This window comes from Nelumbo nucifera, chromosome 6 (assembly GCF_055504915.1).
Source record: "Nelumbo nucifera cultivar China Antique chromosome 6, China Antique-T2T, whole genome shotgun sequence".
NCBI classification, from domain to species: domain Eukaryota; kingdom Viridiplantae; phylum Streptophyta; class Magnoliopsida; order Proteales; family Nelumbonaceae; genus Nelumbo; species Nelumbo nucifera.
The window spans coordinates 42,597,495-42,618,168 of NC_142654.1; the positions used below are offsets into that span (position 1 = coordinate 42,597,495).

A 20,674-nucleotide genomic window follows, 5' to 3' on the forward strand; every position below is an offset into this window, starting at 1 on the left:
ATTTATGATGATGATTATAGTAAATAATTTGTTTCCAAAATTTTCTACATTTTTTTATATTTATTCTTTTTGTTTAATATCATAAATATACAATATTAGAGATGTGTCCAAATGTTTTCTACAATTTTTTGTATTTTTTATACTTTTGTGTGTTTTCACCTTTTTTAAATTTTATTAACTATGATATCAATGGTTGACACTTTTTGACCTAAAAGGTTGAATTGTTGGCTTGCCACCAAACAGGAAAACAACTCCATTTTTGCGTTGCTTTTGAATTTGTATTTTATTTATATCATCAATAAAAATAATTATTCTTTGTCACACTTAGTTTTCTTTAATATAGGTAATTAATATAGGATTTGATGAAAGAATGAGAGTTAATACCCTAAATATAAACTTAAAGAGAGGGAATTGAATGAGGAGATATGTGGTAGTTCAAATTACATTTTGTGTCCTCAATTAGAGAGGGACCAAATTCAAAAATTGGGGTATTTTAGTCAAACAAAAGTTTCACTCTAATACATACATAGCATAGATACATACATATATGTGTGTGTGTGTGTGTGTGTCTAATACATACATACATATGTGTGTGTGTACACATACCGGTCAGTTAACTGTTGGTTTTTCTTCTAGGTTAACTGTAACTGAACCAATCGGTTTGGTTAACTGGATTTTTTAGTTCGGTTTCCTTGGTTCAGTTTGGTTTTGTGTTTGTTTGGTTTTTGTTGAGGACTCCTACCTGAAAACCCACCTAGGATTTACTGTTGATCAAATGAATATTCAGAGTTTATTCCAATCAAAATATAACATTTTCAAGCTAAAAAAGTTGTAAATTCAAAGAGGGTAGGAAACTGACCTTTACCTCAGATTTCTCCGCAGTCTTAATAATGAACCTATTATGATTCGGCCTGCCCTTGAGTTCTGTTAGTCTGATAACAGCCAAGAAGAGAGAAGAAGAAAGAAGAAAGAAAGAGAGAGAGAAAAGAGGAGAAAAGGAGAGAAGAAAAGTCTGGTTCGAATGAGAGAAAATTACCCCTCTCATTCGGCCAGACATGTTTTATATTACTAATAACATAATGGAAAAGACACATGTGCCCTTACTTAAGTGAGGGACACTAGTTCTAATATAATATTATAGATCAACAACCTCAACATAAGTATAAAGATAGAAATACCCCTACACTAACACTCCCCCCCAAGCTGGTGAGTATATATCATATAATCCCAGCTTGTTACATATGTAGTCCACTCTTCCCCGACTCAACCCTTTTGTAAATAAGTTTGCCCACTGGTTCCTTGTGTTAACATATGCAGTGTCTATCACTCCATTCAGCACCTTCTCTCTCTCACAAAGTGACAGTCAACCTCTATGTGCTTGGTTCTTTCATGAAACACTGGATTAGAAGAAATATGAACTATAGCCTGATTGTCACAATAGAGCTTCATTGGAGTGTTAACATTGTATCCTATCTCCTGTAAAAGGTTCCTTAGCCACACTAATTCACAAGTAGTATGTGTCGTAGCTTTATATTCAGCCTCTACACTGCTTCTCGCCACGACTGTATGCTTCTTACTTTTCCATGTCACCAGATTACCCCCAAGAAAAGTGCAATAGCCTGTGGTAGACCTCCTATCAGACATAGAACCGGCCCAGTTAGCATCAGTATATCCTTCTATTTCAAGTTTTCCACCACTTATGTATATCAAACCATGACCAGGAGCCCCATTTAAATACCTCACAATTCTTAGAACCGCATCCCAATGAGGAACCAGAGGTTTCTGCATGAACTGACTTACCACACTAACCGCAAATGAAATGTCTGGCCGAGTAATGGTTTGGTAGTTCAGTTTACCTACAAGTCGCCGGTATCTACCAGGGTCTTCAAACACTTCACCCATATCATTGCTCAACTTAGTATTTGTTTCCATAGGTGTTTCAGTTGGTTTAGTACCTAACAAACATGTTTCCTCTAGCAAATCAAGCACATATTTCCTCTGATACAAATTAATACCATGCTTTAGACCTTACTACTATCCCCAAGAAATATTTCAATTTACCAAGGTCCTTTGTTTGAAAATGTTCCTATAGAAAAGTCTTCAACCTTGTCAATGCCCATTTTATCATTCCCGGTAATAACAATATCATCTACATACACCACCAATAGGAATTTTCCTGCCTGAGAGTCATGACTGAAGACGAAATGATCAACTTGGCACTGTTTCATACCAAACTTCTTTACCACCTCACTAAACCTACCAAACCATGTTCGAGGAGACTGTTTAAGCCCATAAATAGCCTTCTTTAGTCTACATACCTTACCATCCTCCCCTTGAGCAACAAACCTCAGTGGTTGCTCTATATAGACCTCCTCGGCAAATCACCATGCAAGAAAGCATTCTTGATATCGAGCTGATAGAGGGGCCAATCATACATAGCAGCAAGAGAGATCACAACACAAATCGAACCTATCTTAGCAACTGGGGAGGTCTCTGTGTAGTCAATACCATAGGTTTGGGAGTACCCTTTTGCAACCAATCGAGCTTTCAGGTGCTCTACACTACCATCAGGTAAATACTTAACAGTATAAACCCACTTACAACCGACAACCTGCTTCCCAGGAGGAAGAGTGGTGAGGTCCAAAGTCTGATTATGAGTTAGAGCTGAGAGTTCTTCCATTGCACGACACCACCCTGGAGAGGCAAGGGCTTCTTGGACATCCTTAGGGACAACAACTGAGGATAACAAGGAGATTAACTGGTGATGGGAAGCGGAAAGGTGAGTGAATGAAACATCATTAGAAATAGGATGAAGGGTACAAGTGCGTTTACCTTTCCGCAAGGCAATGGGAAGATCAAGATCAGATACTGGGTTTGGGGCTGGTGTGGAGACAATTGCCAGATCTGTCGACGTTGATGGAGCTAGAGGAGTAGCAGTCGGTACATGTGGGCAATGTGTATACACTTAACGGATAGGTGGCCATTCAACAGGTGGTGGCACTGGAGGCAAGGACTTGGTCACGGCTGGAACAAGGGGAATCCGCAACTGGAAGTGGAAGAGGAGGAGGTGATGAGGAGGAAGAATCATCACCAGACCCCAAGAAAAACGGAGTAGACTCAAAGAAGGTAACATCAACACACACACAGGAATGTCGAGAATTAGGATGATAACACATACCCTTTTTGGGTCCGGGAGGGAATAGCCAAGGAAGATGCACTTAATGGATCGTGCATCTAAATTGTCCTTCCCGGGGCCCAGATTATGGACGAAGCAGACACACCCAAAAACCCGAGGAGAAAGAGGAAACGGAGACAAGGTGGGAAGCAAGGTAGTGAATGGGGAATGACCATCAAGGATAGACGTGGGCATCTGATTAATCAAAAAGCAAGAAGTAAGCACCACATCACTCCAAAAGGGTTTGGGAACATTCATGTGATGCATGAGGGATCTAGCTGTTTCCAAAAGATGACGATTCTTTCTCTTAGCCACCCCATTTTGTTGTGGGGTGTAGGTACATGAGGTCTGATGTATAATGCCATGTTGGTCCAAGTATTCTTGAAATGATGAAGAGAAATATTCACGGCCATTATTGGAATGAAAAATTTTAATGTGAACACCAAATTGGTTGCGAATCTCAGCATAAAATTTTTGGAAGATGGTAAACAATTCACTCATTTCTTTCAGTAAATAGAGCCACGTCATCCTTGAATAATCATCAACAAAAATGACAAAATATCTATATCCATTGTATGACATCACTTTATAAGGACCCCAAACATCTGAATGAACCAAAGAAAAAGGAGTCGACACACGGTTATCAACCCTACGACTAAAGGGAAAACGATGATGTTTCCCCAATTGACACGACTCACAATCTAAAACAGAAAGTTTGACTCAACGAAGGAACCAAAGATTTCAAAACTTTCAACGAAGGATGACCAAATCGACAGTGCCACTGGAGAGGAGAGAGAGAGATGACTGGAGAGTTGTTGATGTTCTTCCACCACCGTCAAGATAATACAATCCACCAGCTTCATGCCCTCCACCAATCTTCATCCCCGTCTTGAGATCCTGAAAAACACACAAAGAAGGGTAAAAAGTAATAGAGCAATTGAGTGACTTGGTCAACTTACTAACAGACCTGCCCTTGAGTTCTGTTAGTCTGATAACAACCAAGAAGAGAGAAGAAGAAAGAAGAAAGAAAGAGAGAGAGAAAAGGAGAGGAAAAGTCTGGTTCGAATGAGAGAAAAATTTACCTCTCCCATTCGGCCAGACATGTTTTATATTACTAACATAATGGAAAAGACACATGTGCCCTTAATTGAGGGACACTAGTTCTAATAATATAATATTACAGATCAGCAACCTCAAAATAAGTATAAAGACAGAAATACCCCTACACTAACATAACCAGTCATCCTATGTAAGATAAAAGAAGCTTCCATTCTTCCCTGGCAAAGATAGCTCTCTTTGTACGTCAATGCTGTAAATGGCTAAGCATGCAAACCGATAGCAAAACTTATGCTGGGTTTTCTTTTTTGAGAGAACCCTACCTGAATACCATTTGGCAATAATCCTTTCATCTGAACTCCCAAGTGTTAAATGCCCTGCAATATGTTGCATCACAGACCAAAGCACATTGCATTAGAAAAAGAAACAAACGAAACTGGCTAGTGAAAGAGATAAAGAAAGAAATTGAGAAGTGTTGAGTTGGGCCGATTTCAAGTTATTTTTAAGTTGTTAAGTTAGGAAGTTATTGGGCTGTTAGGCCCATTAGTTTATGTTTTTTAGTTGTGACTGTTCAGCTACTTAAGTAGCCGCCCTACTAAGGGCATTCTTGTAATCCCTCATTATTTTAATTCAAGTTTATAATTCAAAGAGGGGTTGACAGCCAGAACTAATTCAATTCTGGGCAACATCCCACTCTCTTTCTTCTCCTCTCTTCTTCTCTACTGCTGAAGCCTTTCAACTTCTTCTTTTCTTCACAAGGAATTCATCTAAAACTGCTATCAGCAACTTCTACTTGGTATCAGAGCAGGCTGAAGGTTCCTTGAGCTGCTCTATCATGCAGCCCTAGATCGGCCGACTGCATGGTGATTTGAGAGGCTAATCGAAGATCTCAGGTAAGCCCAGTTTTTGGTGGATCTGTTTTGCCCTGTAGCTGGTCTAGGGTTTCCCATCAAATTCAGGAAAAACTGGAGAAAGGGGGAGAGTCCTGTTTTTGTAGGACTCTTCAATTTTGACCTAGGAAGTGGCACCCTAATTTTTTAGGGTTCCTTGGAGTTTTTTGAAGAGGGCGGTTCAAGTCCTACCTTTTTTGGAGGTTTCTGGAGAGAGCGGCTGCCTCTTCTCTCTTTTCTCTAGTCCTACAAAAAAGGAATCTTTTGTGGAAGGATCATCTGGGGTACCAGAAGGGAGTCTATGATACCTGAAGGAAGGATCTTTTCTTCACAAGGAATTCATCTAAAACTGCTATCAGCAACTTCTACTAGAAGAAATCAAAGAAATGAGTTCTATGTTGCTTTTTTTTTTTTCTAATTGTTTGGTGGTCATGGAGATTGAAGAAAAATGAAAGAGATGAAGGGTTTGAATAAAATTACCTTACCTTTTCCAAAAAAAATCTTGGAGAGGAGATAGGGAGGGTAGTGTTATCGGGAAGATAGAGAAATCGAGGGAGAAGGTATAAGAGAGATAGAGAGACCATCATTATTGTTTTTCCTAGAAAACATTTGGTGGTGTCTTACAGGTTTGGTTGCAAGAAGGAGAGAGAGAGGAGGAAGAGAGAGCAGAGGATTGTAGGGTTTATAGCCTAGAAGAGAGAAAGAGAGGGGGTGGGGGGAGATCTCTCTCATTCTGTGTTCTTTCCCTCGAGACTTTGGAAAATGAAAGGGAAGATATAAGAGGGTGGGAGACGTTTTGGAAGTCCAAACATCTCTCAACTCTTTTGTGTTGTTTTAAACCATGGTTGAGTGATTTTTAGTGCCCAACAGCTTCACCTCCATTTTGTGTTGTTTTAACCCATGGTTGAACATATACTATAAATGGGGCTTTGTCCATCCCTTTAGAATCTACATAATGCAACTGCAACAATAAAAAATTGCCTTCATTAGGATTTCAAGACCTGCCTAACTCCCTTGTGGATTAGGGCTGTAAATGGATCGGATTCATCAAAATTCGAATCCGAGCTACTAGAAGCTCAATGCGTCTTTTGACTGTCAGAGCTACCAGAAGATCTTCCCAAAAAGACGTGCCAAAGGGCCCTCTGATTGGGGAAGCATAGCTTCTGATATGTGCAGTTGGCATTATTCTGGACTGCTGGTGATCTAGCCAGTATTGCAGACATGGACACAAGAATGGGAATGTGACACTTGTATAGGGTTTCAACTTGGCAAGATGAAGAAACATTGATTAGCCGAATGCCAATTGCCAACAGATAGTACATATATTCTGAATTCTAACATTATATAAAATGTTTAGAAGTTTATCTTTGTTAAGGCTATATTTCACATTCTTTCTAGTCCTGATGTTTTTTTATGTTTTTTTTTTTTCTTTATTCTAGGAAGCACTTTTAAGTTTGGATTTATGAAAACTATTGGAATTGATTCTTTTTCTGGGTTCTAATAATTGATTCTTTGAAGCTAAAAAAATTAGCTTAAAAAATTATTTTTGGCTCAGAAGTCATCCTTCACATAGTGATTTTTTGGAGTAGATAAAATTCACACAAAAAATTGACATATCCAACGTGATATGCCAGCATTGTACAGGTATCCATGTATCATAGGTGCAAGGAATGAACAAGAAGACCTTAAAACCCAATTAACCTGCCCACGTCTGCCAAAGCCTACCATGTCCATGCCCAGCCTGAGTTGCTGCAATGGTTTTAGCTTCAGGTTGGGCTTGGGATATCCAACTCACACTTTGACCTCAGATTGGGCCAGGTGTGGACTTGATGTCCAGGTCTTTTGGTTGGGCTTAGGTTTGCCTTAAAACCAAACTCAACCCAACCTGACAACCTCTCGAGTTGCACCCTATATGTAGAAGTGCCTTCAGGAATCTATGAAGCATTGGAATCTGTTGTGTTTTCAATTAACTTGGGTGTTTTATTCATCTTAGAGAACCCTTGCCACCCTGTCACTAGTATATGTATTCATTATTCGACGATTATTATATGTGATTCATATTTTATTTCATGAAGTTCTAAATGTTCTGGTATTGGATTAGAAAATCTACTGGGGGAAGTTTAGATGCTATACTGATGAATGAGGTGCACAGGCATGAATTGAAGCAGACCAAATAATTAGGAGGATTTTAACTATAGCTCACTATAATGTGGCTGCAAATAGTTAAGGATCTCTGTCCATGGTTAAGTTTCAGAATTTAAATTTGAGACAGAAGAAAATGATATGGAAAATTGGAAATGGATGTTTTGTGGTGATTTTTAAGGAACTGATAGGTGCCTCCAAATCTTAATAGAGGGGATTGTCTAGATGGTTGGACTCTAAAGATTTAGTGATATGCTATTGTAACGTCATTGTTGTTGCATTTTTTGTTGTTGTAACCTCATGGAACTCAAAATAGCTTCTATGAGATATTACAAATTGTGTTGTAACATATTTGCTGTTTCTTTGTGTTGGTTCGTGCTAATGAATCTTCAGCTGTTTGTTCTGTGATTTTACAGTTGAGACAAGCTAAGACAGAGATTGTATCTGCTAGCAAAGTTGCATACCGATTCCTCATGGGCCTTAACTCGAATTCGGCAGACACTCCAGAATCCCCAAGCAATTCTAACAGAGGTAGCCCCAGATTTCAAGCTGCATGGTTTAAAAACCTAATTTCTGTTGGCAACAAGCCATCAAACTCTGAACTTGAAAATCAGGGTGAGAACACCCTTCAACAACAGCAATGACCTACAGAACCACAACAGAATTCAAGATACAGTATCTGAGTATATAGCTCCTATGGCGTCATTGCTGAAATGTACTAGTGACGGGAAACTATTCATAGTGGCATGTTATTCATTCTAGACACTGTATAGTTTAATCACTTATCAATTGAAGTGCTTGGATTTGAAAATGAGGACATTCAAACAAATTAGATGCATTAAGGATGTCATTGACAATACAACACAGTGCTTGTTATTAATCAATCGTTTCCGATTTTTTGGCTTCCCTTGAAAGAGGGTTCTTGATTTGAATGTAAGCCCTGTGAAGTTGCTCTGGAAAATACAGAAACAATGGAATAGAAGGCGCTGGATGCTATTCTGGACTTTATCTGTCCTCTCTTGGGTAGAAGCCTCCTTCCCTTAAAACCTCCATTGCCAAATGCAGCAGCAGGAACATCAGCAACCTTATTCCTCATATGGGCTGAAATGTAGATGCGCCTTCTTGCGAGTCTTCTGGCCTGATATGTTGATGGAACTCCAGTTCTAAAGTCTGGGATATTTATATAGTGGAGCATTGGTTCATACAGTAGTACCGGGGGGTGGGGGGTTTCATCTAGGAGAGTGGATGAAGCTCGGTGGCTTTCCAGAATGGCAGGGGGTTGGGAAGCATGCCAGCAAATATGTCTGGTTGTACCAGATTCTTTCAAAACCCGATTTGAGATTAGATTGAGTTTCTGGGACCATTTAATGACAATTAATTAATATATTACATGATCAACTGTCTGATATGCAGCATGGTGTCGACCTGGTCTGACGAGAAACACGTGCGGCTTTGAGAATGCAAATTGGAGAATGGGGCTGGATTCTGGGTTTCTGTTGTTGGTTTTGGTGGGAGAGAGGGGTGTTTAGAGCTGTCTACAGGCCTATAGGGTGCATGGAATATTAGTAGCGGGATTATAATTTTTCTTATTTTGATTACTTTGACAGATAGGCATGTAGTTTGAAGGTCAATTGGGCTTGCCTTGAGGGAACAGGTTTTATATAAAAAGTAATTAGGACTAATGGGCAGTCTATAAAATCAAGGAGCCTCCACGGAAATGTCAAATGATTGTGTTACAGGTCGAGATCGGCGTCGGTGAGTGCAAGCCCATGTTTGAACAGCCTCTTGCAATTTTTGGGAATATTTTTAATGCAAGGCTGTAGAGTCTGTTCGAATGGGTGTTCCACTGGCAGCCCCGAATGGGGTTCAAGACAAATTTCCCTGGCAGAGAATCGCATACAGGATCAATGCCGACGACAAAATCGAGAGTTCTGGTGGTCTTTTTGGTCGATTGTTTGAATTATTTACTTCATTTCTATTTCTAGTAAGACGTTGATGCTTGTGGCCGTTAGAGCTGGATATAATGATTAAGCATGTAGGGAATGCCATCTACAGAAGGGTCAAGAGTGGGCGATGGTAATTGGGTGGGATTGAGAGGAGAAAGTAGTAGGGGTGGGACATTGGAGATTGGGAATAATTCAAGATGTCTTCAGATGGATCGGAAATTCAGTTTGGGATTTGATAGAATAAAATAACTCTGTCGTGCTCTAATTGGTGTAGGTTAATTTACAGAAACATTTGTATTATAAACTCCTCTCTATGTTCAGGGCTGAAACTTTAATGGGAGCCTCAACGTATCCTATCAACCATATTGTAAGCATTTGTATTTTAAACTACAACGAGGAATTCATAAATATTAGGGAGAAGTACAAATCAGTCCAGTTCAGAATTTACTAGGCCCGAAGTATAGGGAGAATGCATCCTGACCGTAAATTGATATCAAATTCACGGGCAGGATGTGATTTTAGGGGGGGGGGGACAGGGCTAGTTGTAGGGGGGCTGGAATTCAGAATTCTGGATCGTGCCTCCGTACTTTTCCCTAAATATTAATCAAGGTACTCATGCCTAGAGGTTTAAGATCTTGTCTCTATTTAAGTAAAGTTTTTCAGTACTGCCCAAATAGTGACAATTTCTAACTTTGAGATTTCCATACTAGCTATAGCTAATAGAAAGTTTGAAATAACAGGAACTAAATTTTCTTAGGTGCGCTGATTTGGGCATATCCCATCATTTATATTTTATAATCAATTAAAGAGTGCCCTTACTGGTGGTAATGGAAGGTGGTGATCTGGGCAGTGGGTAACAGTAATCAAAAATCTAATTTTGAATTTGAGATTTTGACATAATCAAATAGAATTCAGATATGACCTAATTTGATTCAATAAATACTCGAATTTGACCGATTATTTAATTATTATATATATAAAATATAAAATATTTAAATGTTTTATATAATTTATATACAATAGTTAAATTATATAAATAATTTATATACTTTACATACTTTATATAAATACAATATTTATTTTATATTTATTAATTACCTAAAATAATTAACCGAGTCAAATATTTGAGTATTTAATTGAATTCAAATTCGGACCTTGATTTTCAATATCCATCGAATATCAAATTGAATTTGGATATTGAATTTTCTAATTGGATTTAAATTCAGATATTGCTTAGTTTGATTTGAATTTGATCCATTTACACACCTAGTGGTGGGAATCAATCCCAAGTCTCCACTACGACCAACTGGTGGTAATGGAAGGTGGTGATTTGGGCAGTGAGAATAAATCCGAAGTTTCCACTACAATCAGCCAAAGATATTATGAAATGAGCCTGTTGGCACGTTTGGTTTATATAAGATATGAAGAGAAAACAGGTCTATGAATGGGAACGAAGGAAAAGAACCATAAATTGTATTTGCGTTTGGTAGGGGTAGTTTTTCGAACCCGGATTTCCTACACTTGCTTTGGTGTGGAACGTGATGCACTTCTAATCAAATTCAACCATGTCACCTTCTACATGGTCCTTTGTTTCGCATGTCTGAATTAAACTAAACGGAAAGTTTGGGACGTTTTGTCTATAAAATTCATTTTTTAAAACTTAAAATAATGGAAAAAAAAAATTGACTATCAAGTTTGATAGATGGAGGAGGTAAACAAAACAGATGAGACATTTTTCTCAAAACCATTATAATAATACAAAAAAATCAGTCATGAAAATACACCGTTAAAAAACGATTTGTAGGAATAGATATATATTGTTCTTCATTCAAGGGGGAACCGTTATTACCAGAAAAACTTCAATTCTAAGCATACACCATTAAAAAACAATTTGTAGGAATAGATTGTTCTTCAATCAAGAGGGAACCATTGCTATCAGAAAATGTTTCAGTCACAAGCGTACACCATTAAAAAACGATTTGTATGAGTAGATTGTTCTTCAGTCAAGGCGTAGAATTCAATTAAACTTCTAGTCATCAAATTTCTTTGCATTCAAATGCATTTATAGTATAGAACCAAGAAGACATTTTTCTCAGAATCATTATTACTAGAAAAAAAAAACCGTAATTTTATAAATCAAACTCCTTTTAAGATTCACTGAATCTGATTCACATAAGCACATGGGTGGTTTAGATGTGATTTCCAACTACTTGTTTTGGTCCGTTGCTTAACTTGGTGCAAAGTGCAGATTGATGTTGCATAATACTCTTGTTGTAGCTTCATTTGTAAAAAAACAAGATCCTCAAAGTAAGAAGGAGAAGAAGAAGAAGAAATTAAAAAACGCTGATGAAATCAAACGATTCATTGAAGAAAGAAAAATCTGCAAAGCTCTTATTAATGGTGCCCAAGGAAGAATACAAAACAGTATAGAAAAAAATCCCTTTTCTTGCATTTAAAGGATTTCTACTCCTTGCATTTGCAGAAAAAAAAAAAAAAATCCATCTACGGTTTTGCAAGCAAGCCATTCGTTTGAGTTTCCCCATTTGTTTTGTTTAACCTCTCTCATTTTTCAAACTACACAGTCAAATTCCTTTTTTTTTTACTTTTTTTCTTAAGCTCCAAAAAAGAAAAAAGAATTTTAGAGAAATAACACCTGCCGTTTAATTTTATTCGCGCATTTAAGACATGGACCATGCAGAGAATATGACGTGGTTGAATCTGATTAGAAGTGCACCACCTCATGCACCAAAAGCGAGTGCAGAAAATCCGGGTTCCTCTGGAGTATCCTCCACAATAGGTAGATCTGTTTATGGGCCGGGCTTTCGCTTGTCACTAATGAAAATATACTAGGCCCGAGCCCGAGCCCGAAGCTCGACCTAATTGAAAAAAAAAAAACAATTTTCCCTATTCAAATTAGAATTAAAAATTCAGATAGTATTTTTTTTCCTATTTAAATGAACAATGGGCCTACAAGATGGTATTTTTCCCTTTCTTTTATATTTTAAAACATAATTTTACATTCTTAAATCAAAAAATTTATTCAAATGGACATAATCACGTAACTAATTTTAAGTTTAATATTAGGTCGGGTCGGGCCGGGCTCGGGCCGGGCTATTTTGACAAAACCCGTGCCCGGCTCGAATTTATTACGGGCTGGGCTTTTTGGCCCGAATTTAAGCCCGCAAACCTATAAGAATGTCCAAGCCCGTCCGGGGGCCGGGCCAACCCGTCGGGCCACCCAACCCATGAACAGGTCTAACAATAGGCTACTTTAGATCCAAAGATTTTGGAAAGACACCCCCCTTACCTCTGCTAGACTGACTTTCTTATCACTAGAGGTGTAAATCGGGTTGTGCCGTTTGCGGTTCGGCACGGCCCAACACAAATTTGGACCGACCCAGCACGACACAACAACCCGCAGGCCGTGCCAAGCCCGGCATGATGGTTATGGGCCAGCACGGCCCAACCCGCAGGGCCTGTAGCTGGCCGCACTCAGCCCGTTTGCAAACTAGCCATTGTCCCCCCCCCCCCCCCCCCAATGGCTAGTTTCAGCTTTTTGGGGGGGATTTTACATAAATGCCCCCTAACAACTATAAACAGCTATATAGGGGGGTATTTATGTGTTTTGCTTACGGGGGAGAGAAAAAATGACACAAATGCCCCCCAACAACTATATAACAACTAGTTTAGTGGGATTTTTGGGTAACATTATAAATAACTTTACAATGGCCAAAACACCCCTCCCAACAACTAAAAATTAGTTTTTAGGGTATTTTGGGTAATTGAATTATTTTCAATTCCTATAAATAGCCGTATCCTCCACCATTCTCATCACACCAATTCAACAATTGTCTTAATCTCTTCTCTCTCTCTCTCATACATTATCTTCAATCTAAGTGAACTCTGATTGGCTGATTGTCAAATTCTCCAATTCTCAACTTTATTGAAGTTTCAACAAGAAGAAGGCTTGCTCAACCAGCTCAAGTATCTCAAGTTAGCAATTTGGAATGCTTGGACGTTGAAAGGCTTTAACCGTTGAAATCAAGTTGGGATTCCGAACCGACAATCTGGGTAAGTCCAATTAAATTAATTTTTATTTTTTAGAATTAAAAAAAATGGCCAGCTCTTCCCAAAACCAATTCCTCAACATGTTCACTATTGACGATATTCAATCGCATCATGATAGTGTTAGCACTAATGCTATTGATATTGATGGAAGTGAAACTTTCACACTTGGTATTGATACTAGCGGAAAGAAAAAGAGAGCCTCTAAGTTGAGTAGCCCAGTTTGGAAAATATTTAAAGTAGAGGATATTGAGGGGAAGGGAAAAAGAACAGTTTGTCAAAAATGTAGAAAAGACTTTAGCTATTGTAGCAAAGGTGTTACTAGCCATTTGGGCAGACATTTGCTCACACATGAGAAGGAAGAAGAAGAAGAAGAAGAAGAAGGGAGAGAAACAAAACAAACACAAATTGGGAGGGGGGGTTTTGGTACATTTAAATATTCATAAGAAAAAATGAGACAAGAATTAGCAAAATACATTGTATATGCAGAACAGCCATTTTTGTTAGCTGAAGATACTAAGCTTGAAAATTGGTTGTGTAATTTTGTAAATCCACAATATAAAAAAATTTCTAGGAATACTATTAGATTAGATGCTTTAAAAAATTTTTATTCATATAAACAAAATTTAATTTATTTGTTATCAAATCTTAATTCTAAAGTTGCAATTACTTCTGATGTTTGGACATTTAAATTCAACATAAGTTATATTTGTGTTACTGGCCATTTTATTCATGAAAATTGGCTTTTAAATAAAAGAATTTTAAGTTTTACTAGGCTTGAACAACCACATAATGGCCCAACTATTGTTGCAAGCATTTTAAATACTTTACATGCTTATGGAATAGAAAATAAATTTCTATTAGTTTTGATAATGGCAGAAATAACGATTCTGCAATAAATATTTTAAGATCTCAACTAAAACCATATTTAATGGTAAATTATTCCATATTTATGTATTCAAGATGCTTTTAATATTATTTATACCCATATTTCTAAAATTAGAAATTGTATTATATATATTAAAAATTCAGGGGCAATAAAACAAGAATTTAAATATTTATATCAAAATTATGGTTTAAAATATAGGATAAAATACAAAAACCTCCTCTGTGGTTTCTAATAATCATAAAAACCTCCCCTCAAGTTTTGCTTTAACAAAAACCTCCCCTGAACTTTTTGAAAGCTCTACACATACCTCCCTTCCGTCGGTGAACCAAACAGAAAACGTTCAACGATGCATTAATTTTTTCAAAATGACCATCCTACCCTTTTAAAGTATTCTCGCATGACGTGAAAACGTCATTCCCACAAATTAAAGATTTGAAGTACGTAGACTATAGGCAATAGCACCAATAGGCAAAAGCACGTGCAATGCAAGTTACTCATGTTGGTAATCTAAAAAGTATGTAGACCATCTCTTTCTTTCAACCTTCTTCCTTCTCTATTTTTTGAAAGAGATGTTGAGGACAGCCTCGCCAAGCTCCAAGGCGAAGACTTTGAATACTACATGAAGATCTATTCCATAATCCTTGGCCGGAACAACAAGAAATCAACTGTCGACGTCTACCTCGCTAGTCTCGGCGGTGGCATAAACATCTCCGGCATCTTCTACGATTTCCAACGATGCCACTTCGCCCTCAAAGTCGTTGGGAAGAACAGATGCTTCGTCGAAGGCGTCCTCCACCTCCTTAGTAACTCTCCCGTCAAGATTGACTACCAAGACCTTCTCTAGATTGGCGGCAAGAAATTCTATCTCCTCCTTATTGTCTACAGCATCCTTAGAGTTTCTCTGCCTGCCACATCCCTCACTCTCCTCCACCCCTTCTGTCGTCTGCTACACATCTGCCCTTTGCATGGGTTGCATTGCCTCCACCGCTGCATCACTCTTCCAAGAAGGGGCAGGGGTAGGGCATCGAGTGATTATTTGGACGATGATGAGGAAGACACCAATAACACTATTGTTTCTAGTGCTAGCAAGAAATTACAGAGAGAATGGCATGAGATGTTTGGATATGGTGGATCGAGAGGAAAGACAGGGTCATCTGGACAATTGGAGAAAAAGTCAGAAACCAGGTCAAGAGATACTGTGCTTTCTGATCTTTGTGGTCCAGGAGAATGGATGCCCATGGCAAAAATTCATTTTGAGCCAATAGAGCAATATGGAAATATTTGGCATCAAAGGACAGTCAATGAATCCAAGGGAAGACCATGGTTTGGACTGCTTACATTGCTGAGGAATATCCAGAACATTTTGTCATCAACACACGGTCCAAGGGGCATGTAACGTTAGAGTTTGTCTCCTTGGTGTCCTTGCTTTGATGAGTTAACTTACATGGCCGAGTATTTCCAATGTGATTCTTCTCGAGGCATGGCACCGGTGACCCTGAACCCCTTTTCTCTGTTTTTTCAGTATTCTAGATGGGTTGCTTAAGGGAAAAGTCTCCTCTTCAAAAAACAAGTGTAATTAATTATGATGGGCACAAAAACCACATATGATAAAGAGAGTAAGAAAATCATCATCCCTGTTCTCCATCTTGAGCATATTCAAGTGTTAGAAGCCGCACAACAGGGACGATGTAGGTGTCGAAGTAAGAAACAAGGGATGGCTGCACCGTAGTGATGAAGACAGAGGGCATTGGACGGGTGAACCAGATATAGACGAGAAAACCACACAGTTCATTACAAAGTTGTATGCAACCCACATCTCAAATCTCGAATGGCAAATTGTTAAAGTTCAATGGATTGAGTCAGCAATCAAGGATGGAAGATTGAAAGAAGAGGAAGAAATCAACAAAGAAATAATATGAAAAAATGGAAAGGAAAAGAGGATAAAGAGGTTCCTCCTTGAATGAATGGAGTTTGGATGAGAGATTGCGTCCTATGTTACTCCTCCTACCGGATAAATTGGGATAGGAAAAGAGGGCGAAGAGGTTGACGGCGGAGAAGAAGAGGATAACATGTCGACAAGGTATTTTAGTAAAAACAGATACAAACCATTCGTAAAAGGGTAAAATAGGCGTTTGGGAAAAATTGATTCACCGGTTTAACATTTTCCGTCTTGGTTATTGATGGAAGGGAGGTTTTTGTCATATTCTTTAAAAATCTAAGGGAGGTTTTTACTAAAGTTTAACATCGTGGGAGGTTTTTATGGTTGTCAGAAACTTCAAGGGAGCTTTTTGTATTTACCCTAAAATATAAACATTTTATATTAGACGTAAAACATAAATGGAATTCTACCTATGCTAAGTTAGAAAATTGTATTTCTCATTAACAAATTCTTACTGATTTTTATAATACAAAAAATGCCTAATGATATTATATTTGAGGAAGATCGAAATGTCAGTTTGTATAAGAAATTTTTTTAAAACATTTTTATGATGCAACTAATAAATTATCAGGTATTTATTATCCAACTAGTTGTAATTTACCTTATCAATTAATGGTGATTAGTGATTGTTTTGCAAAATATAGAAATAATCCACAATTTAAATGTATTGTTGAAATAATGGAAAATAAATTTAAAAAATATTGGGAGAACATTTCTCCCCTTTATTGTTTAACTACAATATTAGATCCTACGATTAGAAAATATGGTTTAGATATTTTACTTGAAACATATTGTGAAAATATGAATATTGAAATTGGAAATAAAAAAGAAAAAATTAATAATTTATTATTCAAAATGTACAATTTATATGAATCTAAAGCAGTAAGAAATATTCCTACAACATGTACAACATCTTCTACTTCTGATCTTGAGCCTAGTAGTAGAAGAGAAAAACTTTTTTATTTAATAAGTAGAAGGCAAGAATCTACTACTTTAACAACAAGTTCATTTACTGAACTTAATTTTTATTTACAAGCAATTTTTCCTAGTTTAGGTGAGGGAAGAAATAATTTTGATATTTTAGCCTAATAGAGTGAACATTCAAAAAATTATCCAGTTCTCGCCGCTATAGCACGTGATCTACTAACCCCTCCGATGTCTATAGTTCCATCGGAGTCTTGTTTTAGTACAGGTACTAGGGTGTTAGATGACAAGAGAAGCTGCATGACCGATGAAAGTATAGAGATACGCATCTGCTTTAAGGATTGACTAGATGCAAAAGATAGATTGCAAGACAAAGGAGAACATGATACTACTCCAGATATTTCACCTAAGAAGATGATGAAAGTCATGATTCATGAAATTGACTAGTTGTATAGAATTTTTTATTTTTTTAAATTATTGTATATATTTTTTTTTTTATTTAATTTATTTTCTATTTTTTAACAATGTAATTTTGTATTTTCAATTTGTAACAATATTATATTTTTATATTTTATTAATTTATTCCATTTTCATATTTCATTCGTTCAAGTATCTAATCATTGTATTTGTAATTTGTATCATTCAAATTTAAATGAAATAAAATTCCTAATTTTCTTCCAATTTGTTATTCCATCATTCTTATTTGGTTAAGTTTTTTTTTTTTTTCATTTATGTGTTAGATTTCTCATTTCTTAATTTTCCAAATAGTTCCCAAAGTTCAAAGGAAAGTTAAATATTTTAGTTTTACACTTTTACTTAAAAAAGAAATAAAAAATTCAAAAAAAAAATAAAAAAATCAGTCTAATCCGGTTCGGCCCAGGCCCAAAGCTTGCCCTGTGGCCTAGCTTGACACGACCCAGATTGCAACTCGGCCTGGTCCACGGGCTGACACGGCCCAAGCCCATGACCTAGATTGCAACCTGACCTGACCCAGGCCCATGGGCCGTGCCGGGCCGACCCTCAAAATTTTCACCGGGGAGGACGACATGCTGTGTCGCGGGCCAGCACGACACGACCCACACTTTGCACGGGGCACCCAACATGGCAAGCTTTACACCTCTACTTATCACACCATACACTCTACCAACAAGACACCTTGACCACCGATCTCATCTCCGCTCCAGAGTAGCCCACATGACTCATAACAGAAACAATCTATGATGAGTTAGGGATGATTGCAATTCCAACGATCAAATACAAACAATACCAGAAACCCAAAAAACCTTTCAAGCTCTACAGACCAGAGCGAATACAAGCTCTACGTATTTTGCTGATGTTGCAATTTTGTCTTTACTTTCGAGAAGGAAATGAAACATATTAATCAAGCGGCAAGCCGATGATGTAGATGTTAAAATGGTCCCAAGGTTGTGAATAATAACCCTTTACATTAGAGTTCAGGCTGTCCAAACAAATGGTCTTTGTTCTTATGATGCCACAACAGTACAAGATTGTGACTGTGGTTGCTTAAAATGTAATCAGGTCCCCTTCTTAGGCCGAAAGGTCTAATGTTTACATCCAGATTGGATGTAATTTGTTTTAATATAAATGAAGAAAAACAAGTTTTTGACATTTAGGATTTAGGAATCATGATTCTGGAAAGATTACATATTCGCCTCACCTAGCATTCTCCTCTAGACCTCTCTAATCACATCAATGGTGACCTTGAGCACTGAGCACTCTTATAGGAAATAAGCAAAAGCAAAGGTGTCAAACTAACCCTACTGACTTCTAAATAAGATAGTTGAATACTCCATAAAGAAATATCACTATCTGATGATGCGCATTTTGGCAACTCCCAACTAACTGGTGACTTAGATGCTTAGCTGAATAGTCCTTACTTGGAATGTGGCTTGGACGCCTAGTTGAATGGTTCCTACCTGGATGGTGACTTAGATGCCTAACTGAATGGTAACGAGCTAGGATGTGGCTTTAACGCCTAGCTGGATGGTGATGAGTCGGAGAGGTGGCTCCTGATGCCTAGTTGAATGGTGACGAGCTAGAGAGGTGTATCTGATGCCTAACTGACTAGTGATGAACTGGAGAGGTGGCTCTGATGCCTAGATGATTGGTGACGAGCTAGAGAGGTGGCTCTGATGCTTGGCTGTATGGTGACGAACTGGAGAGGTGGCTCTGATGCGACCTACAAGGAAACAATGTTAGATTGCCCAAGTTGTTTTACTTGGGGTGGGCACTTCGATGCTTAAGTCAGCGAATGCAGAGGTTTTGTGAGAGAGCTAAAAGTAAGAGAGCTAGAGAGCTGCGAGAACTAAATTGTGCATGTCCCTGGGTCATAGGGGTTGATGCCCTTATATAGCTGGGCTGCCGTGGGTCTCGCGAAATGCTCCCGGAATCCTCGACCTATGACGTAGGGGTCCGTTCTACTTTGGAAGGAGAATAACGTGCCAGTTAATAAGGCTTACCATTTTCCTCTGATTTCGGGCAGGATGAAGATAAAGCCTACGATTACACAGTGTGATCCCAAAAGGTTCGGAGACAATTGACGAGCTTCTAGAGAGATAGGTTGCTAAATCGGCAACAGAGGAAGGTCGCCAGGTTGCTAGGTCGACGGCAGAGGCAAGTCGCCAGATCGGCGGTAGAAGTAGGTCGCCAGTTAGGACACCATTTTGGCTAAGGCAAGTTGTCGCCTACGTGATGCTGGGATATAGTCCAGCTGTTCTGATATGCCATGTGTGATGATGTCAGTGAAGGGCCAAATCTGCCCTGATCACTACCCATCTCTTCTAGGTCTCTACTAATGAAAACATAGTCAAAGGCGACAGAGAGTACTTTTAACTTCGATAAACTAGAGTAACACAAAAGATCATACAGAAGAAACTGATGCTAAAACACTAGTAATGTTTGGGTCCTTCAGGTTTTCCTACAGTAGCCCAGGTGACGGTATACTACAAGTGTGAAGATTTACAGTATATTTCTGGAGGCCGGAGCCCTTTATCCATCCTATGTTTTAGTGCTACATTAACCTCTTAACATTTGTAGCTCAGTTACTAAAGGCAGACTACCATTTCACGAGCCATTACCAAACTATCTCCTACACAAATGCACCAGTAAGTACCGAACAAGAAATTTCACAAACATCTCAGTCGTCATTGCTGCGCGACCCCATTTCAAGCAAAGAGAGAACAACAACAGGCCCGAGAAAAGGTGGAAGTGGAGGTCTGTTGAAGGCGACGATGGGCTCTGCTCCGCCTTGTCATCTGTCATGGGTCCTTCTCCCTCCCCAACATCATCGTTTGATTGCCTGCTAGGGGCCGAAGTTGCCATTATCCCTGATTTTTACACATGCAGCTCCGAGTCATAAAAACGAGGTACTTACCACTAAGCTAAAAGGGGATCTATCTAAAGAGCAGAGCAAGCATTACCAGATGATCGTCTCTTCATTGGGCAGTATACTTGTTTGAGAATGTTCTTTACAAGGGATATTGCAGTGGTTCCACGCATTTTCTCCTAGAAATCCTATTCCTCTTGAAACCGTCAGCTACTAGCGCCAATAACTCCCGACTCCTGCAGCATAGAAATTGATGTGGGTCTAACAAGCAATCATGAGACTTTTCAGTTGAGTAGAGAGAA

At 38.3% G+C, this 20,674-nt stretch overlaps 1 protein-coding gene and 1 pseudogene across 2 annotated transcripts in view; both read left to right on the forward strand.

Annotated features, from left to right (window-relative positions):
- LOC104611523 (uncharacterized) overlaps window positions 1-8,120 on the forward strand; it is a 30,439-nt gene extending 22,319 nt beyond the window's left edge. The window contains exon 4 of the mRNA XM_010278605.3: window positions 7,680-8,120. Within this exon, the coding sequence (XP_010276907.1) occupies window positions 7,680-7,907 (228 nt within the window). The 3' untranslated portion in view covers window positions 7,908-8,120. The remainder of the gene's footprint in view (window positions 1-7,679) is intronic.
- Window positions 8,121-13,324: 5,204 nt separating this feature from the next.
- On the forward strand, window positions 13,325-20,373 carry LOC148790806 (FHA domain-containing protein FHA2 pseudogene; annotated as a pseudogene). The gene is made up of 2 exons (XR_016077686.1): window positions 13,325-13,445; window positions 14,679-20,373. The product of XR_016077686.1 is annotated as an FHA domain-containing protein FHA2 pseudogene (transcript).
- Window positions 20,374-20,674: the final 301 nt, after the last annotated feature.